The sequence below is a fragment of the Protomyctophum parallelum genome (genome assembly GCF_964188405.1).
Source record: "Protomyctophum parallelum genome assembly, chromosome: 3".
In the NCBI taxonomy this organism is placed as follows: Eukaryota; Metazoa; Chordata; class Actinopteri; order Myctophiformes; family Myctophidae; genus Protomyctophum; species Protomyctophum parallelum.
In genome coordinates this window covers 23,220,486-23,233,314 of record NC_139698.1, presented here as the reverse complement: position 1 = coordinate 23,233,314, position 12,829 = coordinate 23,220,486, and the positions used below count along the sequence as shown (strand labels likewise).

At 41.7% G+C, this 12,829-nt stretch overlaps 1 protein-coding gene across 3 annotated transcripts in view; it reads right to left on the bottom strand.

Annotated features, from left to right (window-relative positions):
* The window catches only part of chn2 (chimerin 2), a 76,390-nt gene that overhangs the window by 38,936 nt on the left and 24,625 nt on the right, over nucleotides 1-12,829 (bottom strand). For all 3 annotated transcript variants that reach the window (XR_014569069.1, XM_083761581.1, XM_083761582.1), the window contains 3 exons: nucleotides 5,775-5,830; nucleotides 1,779-1,810; nucleotides 880-993 (listed from right to left, as the gene is read on the bottom strand). Coding sequence is in view for 2 of the 3 variants with exons in the window: in XM_083761581.1 (XP_083617707.1) it covers nucleotides 880-993; nucleotides 1,779-1,810; nucleotides 5,775-5,830 (202 nt within the window). In the remaining variant the exon portion in view is untranslated. The remainder of the gene's footprint in view (nucleotides 1-879; nucleotides 994-1,778; nucleotides 1,811-5,774; nucleotides 5,831-12,829) is intronic.

The following is a 12,829-nucleotide window of genomic DNA, read 5'->3' as shown; positions in this document are numbered from 1 at the left end:
GACTGACTGACAGGCCTGTCACAATTATTTCAAAATCGCCTAATCGCAATTATTTTTTGCATAATCGTCAATCGTTTCCATGTTGAAAAATGTCCATACATTTTTCAAACATTTTTCAAACATAGCAGAAATGGCAGATCTACAAGCTTACAACACGCAAAAACCACAAATGAAATCCCAATTATTTGTGTGACAATTAATCAATACATTTGAAAATCGTGACGGCCCTACTGACTGACAGACTGACTGAAAGAGTGATAGATTGATTAATTTGAGTGTGATTGATTGTGACCGAGTGTACAGACAGACACAGTACAGCATTGAATGAATGAGTAAATGCTACAGTGTATAGAGGGTATGCGCGTGACATCATCGTACCTGGAAGTTATGCGGGAACGCCCACTGAGTGGCAAAAAACTACTTTTAGGCCTTGACAGCCCATTCATCCAAACAGAAAAGTCCTGTCTGATTGCATTAAACAATGTTAAACTCACCAACATTGCAGCTGAACGAAAAGCTTGAATTATCCTCTATCGGCAAAGTTTTTGTTTCATGAAAATCCGCCATAGAAACGTTATGAGCTGTACTTTCTGTCAAGAAATGCCCTGCATTTGATTGTTTTTCTAAGTGTCAGAGTTTGGAAGTGCTTGTTTTCAATAACACAACATTTTGCTGCCTCCTGCATGAGGTGACATTTAGAAACAGGTGTTATACGCAGGACAGTTGAGTGATTTCCAACGAGCGCTTCCAAACTCCAACACTCCATGCTGCTCAATGTTTTGCCACTCAGTCAGGGGGCGTGTCCTGATGGGAAAATCATGCATGTGCATACTCTCTATAGCAGACCTAGTGCGTGTTCTTCTGTCACGACCACATTACCTTAAGGCCAGGGTGTTCGTCCCCGGCTGCCGTTGGCTCTCTCTGATGAGGTACGCCCCCTCCGATCCCACCAGCAGCTGATCAGCATATTCACGAGAGAGGACGCCGTGGAACCTGGAACCGACACACACACACACACACACACACACGACAGATCCACCGTGACTCTCTATAGGCTCTACCAGTGTTGCTTTTGGCAGCACATTTTGATTTTAGTTTTAGTCATAAGTCTCTTGACTTGAATAGTTTTCATTTAGTTTGAGTCACATTTTAGTCACCTGAAATGTTTTTAGTGTTAGTCTAGTTTTAGTCGACTAAATATCATATGATTTTAGTCGACTAAATCTACAGTTGATTTAGTCGACTAAAATGTATTTGCCGTCGTAATGACTGTTTTTACACTTGCTGAAAATAATCTACAAGCTCATAATAATCTACAAGCTCACAACACAGTTGTGTGCTGAAACGATTCATTTCATATTATGTGTCTGACATATTTGACCTATAACTATGACACAAAGTACCATAACAATTTACCATTTTAAACACACGCAATGTTGCAATGTATGGCTGATAATGTAGTGCATAAAATAATGCATGGAAGAATCCTACTGGGTAGAGTTTATTCCCAGACATTTAGTACTATCTATTCTATCACGCACACGCAATAAAATACACTAGCAAACAGATACGCACACAAACATGTGCCAACTACCAATACACACATACATAAGTACTGCACACACACACCCACACACACACACACACCCTAAACCACTAAACCACATCTAATACCAGGCAATAATGACAGATAACACCCAGCCCCGCCCCCTGCGCTGTGCAGAGCAGAGCAGGCGGCTGTTATATTAAGAAAAGGAATGAAGTTACAGTACACTCACTCTCTGCCGTAGTACTTGGGCCTGTTCTCCATCTGGAAGACAGACAAGATGGATTAGTATATTGGCCGACGGGAGTGATATCATACCAAAAGAAAAACTTCACATTTAATGGCTTTAGCGATCGCTCCTCTCTCTGGCAGTGTGCGTGACTGTGTGAGTGTGTGTGTGTGACTGTGTGTGTGTGTGTGTGGTGTGTGTGACTGTGTGAGTGTGTGTGTGTGTGTGTGTGTGACTGTGAGATAGATAAAGGAGTCCACCGCTCTATGGGACAGATATCACAGTGCCTTATGTCTGCATCCCTGCCTGCAAGCTGCCGCAAACCTTTTTTTTGTCGTGCATGGGCGGAGGAGGGTTAAAGGACAACTTTAGTTTTTTTCAACCAAGGTTCATGTTTCAGGTTGTTATTAGAGAAAGTAAAAGATGTGTGTAAACCTTTCTTCATTTGCTGCTTTCTTTCGTTTTAGGGATTTTAGCTGTTTTTGACAGGGGGGCGGGGGCATTCGAGCATGGGGCTAAATATGTATTTTTGTACAAGATTTTATAGCGATTTATTGTTTTATTATTTACTCTACTCCTACTAAACCCCAAGAAATTACATCTGGCCACCAAAGATCACGAGATCTACTGAATGTGTCAAACTGACATATTGAGCCTATAACACAGTGTTGCTTCCCCCCAATAGGCTACCTTCACATTAGTAGATCCTGTGAATTTCTGTGGCCAGATGTAATTTCCTGGGGTCTAGTAGGACTATAGTAAATAATAAAAAAATAAATCGCCATAATATTTTGTAAAGAAATACATATTTAGCCCCATGCTCGAATGCCCCCGCCCCCCTGTCAAAAACCGCTAAAATCCCTAAAACGAAAGAAAGCAGCAAATGAATAAAAATGAACACTCATCTTTTACTTTCTCTAACAACCTAAAACATGAACCTTGGTTGAAAAAAACTAAAGTTGTCCTTTAAGTACAAGCATATCCACACCGTCCCGCAGAAACCTTGTATCGCCCTATTTTTACTTTTGTGGGGGGTATTTTTCCCGTAAATGAATGCCCTACTTGGGGTCATACTGTAGCGTCACACAAAAGTATCAAAAACGGCAGATCTACAAGCTCAAAAGAAAGATGTCGCATTGCGCCACGGCGCGAGCTTGTACAATGTAGATCTGCTATTTTGTTTTTCATTTGAATCCTGAAAAGTTCCAGTTTTAGTAGACATACAAAGTTTCCACGGAGACAATATCATTGCTGTCGAGCAGAAACCTTGTATGTCCATATTTATATATCTGCATTGTTTTTATTAATGCCCTACTTCGTACAACAATGTCACGCAAAAGCAGCAAAAACTGCCGATCTACAAGCTCACAACTTGGAGATCGGCTATTTTTTTAAATGTTTGAAAGTGTGGCTGTGGGTTATTTCACTAATATTGAACCGATGACGAAGTAACGACTACAATAATAATGGATCCATTGCAACACGGGTCATTTTTTTCCCCATCTCCTGAAAAGTTAACAGTTTTGATACCGATTTTCCCCCGATCCGATATTTATATTTTTGTAGAACACACTGCCATATCACAATAGTACACAATATCCAAAATCACAGACAATATTCAGTCTAATATCATGATGTATATAATATTGTTATGTTTCTTTGCTCCCGATCCGATTCCGAACATTTGAAAATGACGTGACAATATAGGCTCCGATTTCCAATCAAGTGATGGGAACGGGACAACCCTATAGTTAGGTAAAGTTAGCTTAAGTTGTGGCAAATCTGCAAAAGAAATGCTTACCACTAGCTTTCGCCACAGATGTGTTCATAAAGGTGTCTACTATCACATAAAAATGTGTTCCAACCCAACTCCCTTGGGATTTTGTGACAGCTGCTGAAAGTTGGGGTACCATTATCAACCAATATAATTGGCAACAAATTCCAAATTTCATTATACTTTAAGTAGCATGTGACATGTCAAACTAGGGGGTTTTCATGATGCTGAATCCATTCCAATCATTAGTTTTGCACGGAAATACTCCTTGGGCTAAATTCGGCCATAGCCCAAATGTGCCCAAATGTGCTGACACATTTGTGATGACGGCTATGGGCATTTTTAGGCAAAGGAGTGTTTTTTTTGTGCAAAACTAATGCTTGCAATGTATTCAGTATCATGAAAACCCCCTAGTTTGACATGTCAAATCTTAAAGTATAATGAAATTTGGAGCAGCTGTCACAGAGTTTCCCAAGGGAGTTGGGTTGGAACAACATTTTCTGTGATAGTAGACACCTTTATGAACACATCTGTGAAGAAAGCTAGTGGTAAGCATTTTTTTTTTGCAGATTTGCCACAACTTAAGCTAACGTTACCTAACTACTAGTGGACATAGAAGGTTTCCACCCGACCGCCAGCGCTGATAGAGAACACAGGCAGCTACGGTGACGGCTGGAGGGCTGCTACAGATTTAATGACTCCAGTGTGATGTTAGGGTGTGTTAGTCTTCTTATCCGCAGTGGAAGAGAGTCTCACACAAGCATTAGGGAAGGCTTCAGATCAATATACTGTACTTTTTACATCATGCGCTTTACTGGGCGGGGTGTAACATAAAAGGAAATACCAGCACAAAGTCTTTATTCAGAGATGGTGACCCGTGGAAGTGTAGGGCGTCTTTTTAAGTATCGCAGCTTTAAGTCTAGTTATATCCCACTAAAAAGGCGAGGAATATGGTGCTTTTAAATGTCAACCCCAGTCTAAAAACGTGCTTTGGAAAAAATCATTATTCCTGTGTTTTATAAGACATAATATACCATACAGTTTCTACTAGGCCTCTGAGGAAACATAAAAACCTAAAGCCTAGATTGAATTGTATGGCTTCATATAAGTTAACACACCAACAGACAGATCCTACAGGATGTGTGTTTGTATGTATACTGTATGTATGTATACATGCATGCATGCACAAACAATATCACGGGTAATACATAATAAACAATGACTTTGATTCACGATCTATATTGGAAGTTGAAAAAATACAATCTGCTATTTTTGTGAATTCCCAGTTGTCATGAAAGAAAAAGAAGATCATATCTGGTTTTGACTAAAGGCCTAGCTTTAGCTCATGGCTGCATGCTGTCATACTGTCATTCTCCTCAAACTAATGGTGTCATGTCGTGTGTGGGCTTTGTCGCTAAGCTAAACGCTGCTCCTATCAGAAATAGAATGCACTGACTGTCACAATCGTTACACATGACACGTGCCAACCCCTCCTAGGGTTGGTCTGATTTATTTGACTGACTTGTCGGGAACATACAGAACAACAAAAACAGTGCACGCAGTCAAATTCTAATTCTAATCATTGCCATTTGCCCAGTGTTTGTTATCTATCGTGAACAGCAAATTACATTTTCAGCTCAGGATACCAATTGTATCCAATCAGGAATGAGAAACCCCACAGAAACATCATTCGTCGACTTCAATCGTATAGTGTTCCAGTTTAAATTTGGTCCGTTAAATGTTTTTGAACGGAAATATATATTTTTCCATCACTTCCAATTTCACTTGTTTATGCCTGAGTAATTCAATAATTATTTTTTTTAAACAACAAAATACATAATCACTTAAAGACACCTTAACCCATTCTGGGAGGGAACCCCTTTTGGTGTTTTAAGCATTATGTTATAATTTAGCTATTGAAAAATAGCAGATCTACAAGCTCATAGCGTGGCACCGAGTGCCGCGCTACGAGCTTGTGGGTCTGCTATTTTTTTTTTAATCGTGAAAACATAATAGAATCATAGCCATTTCCGATTTCAGGATTTCGAAGACATTTGTTTAAATTTCGACGTCAGGCCTAATACACCTTAAATATCTCTTGAGATTGTACAAAATGTGCACTCTCAGAGATACATTGAACCTCAGCCATTTACAGTGCACGGTTTGTGTGTGACCTTTAACGTGACCCCTGCCACCATATCCATTTACAGATCCTATATACTGACCTCCTGAGGACACGTAACCCTCTTGGGTCTGGGGGCCTCCTGCTGGAGCTGGTACACTGGAGAGAGACACACATGGTTTAGTTAATGGAGGGTCTTCTTCTGGCCCCTGGCTGGCCGTGCAGCGCAGAACGCAAACACATCAAGAGCAAAATGTGTGACAATACTGTGGTGTGTGACAGGAAGGACAGAGGCAGACAGAGAGAGAGAGAGATAGAGAGAGAGAGAGAGAGAGAGAGAGAGAGAGAGAGAGAGAGAGAGAGGCATGTGTGACAATACTGTGGTGTGTGACAGGAAGGACAGAGGCAGACAGAGAGAGAGAGAGAGATAGAGAGAGAGAGAGAGAGAGAGAGAGAGAGAGAGAGAGAGAGATAGATAGAGAGAGAGAGGCATGTGTGACAATACTGTGGTGTGTGACAGGAAGGACAGGGCAGACAGACAGACAGACAGACAGACAGACAGACAGACAGACAGACAGACAGACAGACAGACAGACAGACAGACAGACAGACAGACAGACAGAGAGGGAGGCATGAAGCACAGGCCAGAAGTGTGTTCCCATCGGTCTGACTCAGGTCTGAATTTTTTAGCAGATATAAAGAGCTCATGGTGTGGCATGAAGTGAGCTTGTAGACTGAGCTTCTAATAATCTTGAAAATGTGTGCACATCTGTCCCTGGAACAAAATATTTTGAGACGAGGGTCCTCTGCCAAATACAATAACGGTAATGTTGGGGGGTCTTTGACATGAAAATATTTGAGAGCCCACTGATAGGCCCGAGGTCCACATCATCTCAGCTGGCACCAATCACCCCATCAACTGTGGTTTCGTCCCCATTCGTCAGCCTCTGATTCCCTAACTCCTCCTGCACCAATCATCTCTCAGTGAACTTTTGTGAACTCTCAGTCCTTTTCAAATCAAAGCTCAAACACATTCTGTTTGCACAGCGCTGGCCTTTTACCCTGCACTGTAATTGTTTATTGTGTTGTATTCAAAATGGCCTTTTATAATGGGATTCGTTTGCAACTCACTTAATCCATTTTGGGCGGGAACCCCTTTTGGTGTTTCAAGCATTATGTTATACATTAGCTATTGAAAAATAGCAGATCTACCAGCTCATCATAGAAAGCTTGTAGGTCTGCTATTTTTTAAATATTGCGAAAATCTTTTAATATATTCTTTCAAAGTGATAGTTTTTAAGTCAAATCTTTACTTCTGTGTGGGGGGGGGGGGGGTCCCTGGAACTACATATTTTCAGATGGGGGTCGGTGGCCAATTACATATATACTTTTGGGGGTCCTTGACATGAAAATGTTTGAGAACTGTTTTCCAGAAAACTGTCAGGATTTATAAGGCATTTGTAGAAACGAACTCCGTCTTAATGTCTCGATGCTCTATGTAAATTTAAACATTGCCTTTGCTCTTGCCTTGCTGTAAAGTACGTACAGTACGTGACATGCATAGTAATGGCTTGTGTCACCACCATGTCCCAAATTTACATTTCAGTCACTGTCTCTGTTTCCCGTCAGTGAGGATGTAGAGCATGGCCACTGGTGTTTTAATTTTAGTTGACGTGTTTATGTGTGGATTTGGGAGCCGTCACTCACAGCGTGGTGGATATGGTATGGCTTCAGTGCAGCCGGCGTTCCTCAAAGTGTGATTGAATATCCCAATGTGTTCAATGAACTCTGTCTGGCAGAGCTCCAGCACTTTCAACCTGGCATCAATCTTTTGGGGGCATGATGTCGTTAAAGGGCTTCGTGTTACAAATATTAAGAACTGGTGCCCAGCGTCCGCTGAGCATTGGGCCCAATCAGGAACAACGATGTACCGGCCAGTCAGAGGGTGATACATCATGTTGGAGATGCATGCTCCATGCTGCGATGCGATTAAGCAATATTACACGAGAGGGTGTGGGTTAACGTGATTATTGCCACGACAGTGATGCGGTCAGGAACGAGACGAAGTCGAGTTCCGCAAGCACCACTGAAGTGGCAATAATCACGTTAAACCACACCCTCAAGTGTAATATTGCAATTATACAACAGTTACCCTTAAAACTAAGAAAATCGCTGAAAAACATTTTTTTTTTTAAATGACAGATGTAATCACTACGACCACAAATGTCCCAAGAAACTAGCTAGCCTAGCCACCGAGTTTGCTATAGCGCTCTGGGAGAACAGAGCAGCTGAATTATTTGTTTTGATTAGGTGGTGAACGGTGCTGGTTTAACCCACGGCTAGAAGGCGGTTTCAACCAATCAGACTGCTTCCTCGAAACGACCTGTGGTATAACACCTATCCGTCTGTGTCCCTTTTATGCCCATACATGGAGTTCCGTGTGATGCATCCAGGCCCTAGTCTATGCCGTAGACCAGGGGTAACCAACCAGGGGCTCGCGAGCTACCAGTAGCTCGCGGGAACCTTTCAAGTCGATCCCGAAGTGTCTGCAGCAATACACAGCAGAATGTCGTTCGCAAAAAAAGAGCAGATCTACAAGCTAACAACGTGTAGAGGCTCGATGCATTTCAGCTTGAAGATCTGTTCCCCTTGCTTCCACCGCACCGCCCTCGGCCCTCCCCCTTTTAGCACTCTGTGCTCATGTGCTGTGTGTCTGTTGTTCCCGTCGCAGGCAGCACACAGAGCAATGAGAGCATCAGAGTGAACGCAGCATGATAGCGTCCCCGACACGTTGAATATTATTCAATATTATTATTTGTAAAGTTCGAACGCCAACTTTTAACACTGCACGGCTGCACGCACAAATAAAGAGTGCACTCGGCACTCGCACATGACGGATTATTATCGATCAAAACAATCCTTAGCGTGTTGCACAGCATGAATGATAAGTAATCACCGACCTGGCTGGATAAATATCACTATGACAAATTGTCAAAATGTTTAGTGCCGCTGTCAAAACATGACAAGATGCTCGATTGTGAATTAAATTGTAACATTCTCCTTGGCTTTGACTGCTTCAGACAGAACATCTGACACACAGCTACGGTAGACTATTAATTTACTAAACTGTTAACTTACTCGGCTGCCTACCGTTGCTCGTTAATCAGGTCACACAATGGATGGACCACTGATATGTATCCATCCAGGTCGGTGATTTTGTAACACATGCTTTTGTAAGCGACGCTAAGGATTGTTTTGATCGATAATAATCCGTCATGTGCGTGCGCGAGTGCACTCTTTATTTGTGCGTGCAGCCGTGCACAGTGTTTCTCCCACGTTTGGTTAAAAGTTGGCGTTCAAACTTTACAAATATGTGAATATTCATTGAAATGAGAAACAAAATATTGTGCTGTAAAAGCAATTCATGTCCTTTGCATTTTGTTTTATTAAAAAAAAAACTCAACAAAGAAGTTTATTTGTATTTTTGTCCTAATATTTTTTATTTCTAATACATTTGTCTTAAAGCGCAAATAACATACTTTCTAAAATGGCTTTTAATATTTAATATCATATTGTCTATGTCCCTCAAAGTTATTTCTAATGGTTTTGAGCCTCAATCACCACTGATATAACCAGGCCTTGTCATTTCTTTCTGGACTTTGAAAGCAGTTTTAGCTGCAGCCTGCAGTACCACAATGTCCTGAGGTGGTGGGGGTGCAGATGCAGATTATTTAATATTTGAGTCATTATAATACTGATGCTAGATAAAACCAGGTTGTTTCCATTCCATGCCAGCTTGGAAAATCGACAATGGTGGACATTGTAAACAAAGTGGAAATGCAAATTTGGAACTGAATACTTAAGAAGAGGAGGAATTATACAAAGTAGGATGACATTGATCAGTTGAGCTGTTCCTGAGAGCAATTTCTATTAAAGCACCTGATATGATATGAAAGCCTGATTGTTCAAAATTGGTTATTTGTGGGGATAGAAAACACATATGGGAGCTCCAAAAACAGAAAAGAAATGGAAAAAGTTGAATTCTATGTTATAGGTCCTTTAATATTATTTGACATTGATAATATAACTTACTATAAGTTTTTATTCTTATTTAAGCTTTAGTCTTTGTGTGGATGTGTGCACATGCATTGAGCCTGTCAGAAATAGCAAAAAAACAAGTGTTTTTTCTAACACGTTTTAGTGGTAGATCTTGGCTTACAATTGGGAATAGAATGGGCTCTTGGGCTTGAAAAGGTTGGTTACCACTGCCGTAGACTCTATGAAATCATATTGATGCCACCAGGGATTATATGGGCATTTGCAGATTTATCTATGTTTAGGAAATCTGCCGAACCGAACAGACTGCCGACGTGGCACCCTGGAGGCCTCTGCGATGAGCACACCGAGTTCAAGGTCAACCGGCAGTTCTCCAGATACGCTGGTGAATGAGTGGCGACACACTCACTAACTCTACACTACTGTAGATAGATTTCCAAAAATCTTGACGTTGTTGTGATCTTTTTTGCGGCTTACGCCTTTTATTGGTTTTTTGAAGGGACAGACAGTAGGCTGACAGGAAACGGGAGAGAGATGAGGGGATGACATGCAGTAAAGGCCGTGTCGGGCTCGGGAGTCGAACCAGCGGCACACTGCGACTGGATTACCAGTCGGGTGCCCAGACGGTTACGCCACCGCCTGGGCCTACAAGTATATTCTAAGTATGTTACAGTAGTATAAGTGGTAGTAAGTATAATAATACACTGGCAAAGTGTTTATACAGACAACTGGTACTGTGTTTATTTACTGCTGCATGGATTGGACCTGTGGCCCTTTTGCTTTCCAGATAGTTCTAGTATTGACACTACTGTAAAGTGGAGGTGTTACCACCTAGATTCAAACCTGTACGCAAAACCAGACATTGACCACTGAGCCTAATGGGAGGCATTAAGCTACTGCAGACAATTAAGTGAAAGCCAACAGTAACAGGGGCTTCTTATTGCGAATGCACTGAGCACTAACTATGAGACCCTGCAGATCATGTCTGTCTGTCTGTGTGTGTGTCTGTCTGTCCTGCTGTGACACCACCTGCCCGCCACCAGAGGGCGCAGCTGTAGCACGCACACACACGCATACACACACACACACAAACAACCACACACACACACACACACACACAGTAGAAAACTTAAAAAAATTACTAACTAAAAAGAAAAAAAAACTACGTAATTTATTCTAATTGTTGTTATTGCAATTTACGAGCTGCGTTCGCTTCCCGCGTTTGCGCGTCTTACTTGTACTGTACCCAGAGTAATCTAGTAAGAGAGTGACGACACCAAGCGTTGACTCCCATTGTAACAATGGAATGCGGAAGTTCTCATTCCATCTCAATGGGATACGGTAGTTACAATGTTTGGAACTATAGCGCATAGGCACCCGCTTTAATTTGTGGCGAGATCAAAGCGTGTCGGTCGCCACTCTCTAACTATTCCACTCGGACTGCACCTACAGTGGAACCTTTTGAGGTGGGAATGCTGTTCAAACATGCGGCCCGCAGGCCAGAACTAAGGGCCGATTCATACTCCTATTTTAGAGCCGAATAAAAGTCTGTTCGGCTCTGTAGAGCCTACAATGTGTCATCATGTGACGAGCCGAAATCATTTCGGCACTACAGCGCCGAAACAGCTGTAAAATAGGAGTATGAATCGGCCCTAACCTGCCAACGATAATATCTGGCCTGACAAGTTATTTTGTAAATAATATCCAACAGCTGACTGACAGTCCAAGTAGTATATGGACAGCGATAGTGTTTACTTCCTGAAACCCGGGTAGGATTAACTTTTGGATGAAAAACCTGTTGTTTTACATGCCTTTTAAATGATACATTGTTTCTCTCCGTTGTAAGAGACCTTGGACCATGAAAGAAGCTTTGTTTTACACTCCTTAAAATTATACATTGTTTCTCTCTGTTTTAAGAGACCTTGAACCATGAAATAGTTCTTGTTGCAAAAGGAGCATGATCTCTGTCTCCAGATACAATGTTCTTTCAGGATGAGGCCTGCCCCAGTTTTAGTCATAGTCTTTTGAATAGTTTTCATTTAGTTTTAGTCACATTTTAGTCACCTGGAAAGTTTTAGTGTTAAGTCTAGTTTTAATCGACTAAATATCATTCGATTTTAGTCGACTAAATCTACAGTTGATTTAGTCGACTAAAATTAATTTTGATGCCGCCGTAATGACCGTTTTTACATTTGCTGAAAATAGCCGATCTACAAGCTTGTAGCATAATTTGTAGATCTGCTATTTTCAGCATGCAACCAATGACTTAGGCTGGATCTCTTGTCAACTAGTCCCTCCCTAGCATTTTAGTCTAGTTTTTACTTGTTGACAAAATTGTCAATATATTTATTGTCTTAGTTTTAGTCAGGCCAAACTTACTTGATCTGTAGATCTGCTATTTTTCAGTGTTGCAGATCTACTATTTTTGAAAACCCGTGAAAATGTGGCGCAAATCTTTGAATGTATATTCTTTCAGAGCGAAAGTTTTACAATTACATATAAGTTTTGGGGGTCCTTGACATGAAAATGTTTGAGGACGACAACTGTCATGATTTAGAAGACATTTGTAGAATCGTTCCCAGGTCTAAATAAGTTAACTTGGTGCAACCTAGTGCTGGTCTTCAGGATAATACGGTGGACCAACAGGTGCAACTAATCACGCATTGATTGCTTGATGTCCTTGTCCAGGCAGGGAACAGAGGAGGTCTAAAGGAGCCATTATCCTAGACGAGCACGGCTAATCCCTCAGCGCTTTATATACGAGACGGCAGCCTTTATATACCTGAGCTCCCCCTTTGTGTGAGTCAACGGGGACCATATTTCACGACGACAGCCCTGCTCGAGCGCTAATGCAGCATGCTAACGGTATACATTAATCCTTTTGACCTGGATGAGGAGTCGGAGGACGTGCACAGATACACACACGGCACGCACACGCGCGGGCGGGCGGGCACGTGCGCACACGCGGTTAGTCGGGTATGAACAGTACCAGGCTTCTGTGGGATTAGACATACTTTAAAGTGCTTGGCAGAGCTTGGCAGAGAAAATCACCGAAACCATTGAAAAAAGGGAAATGAAGAATGCGAGGCATGCAGCAGGAGA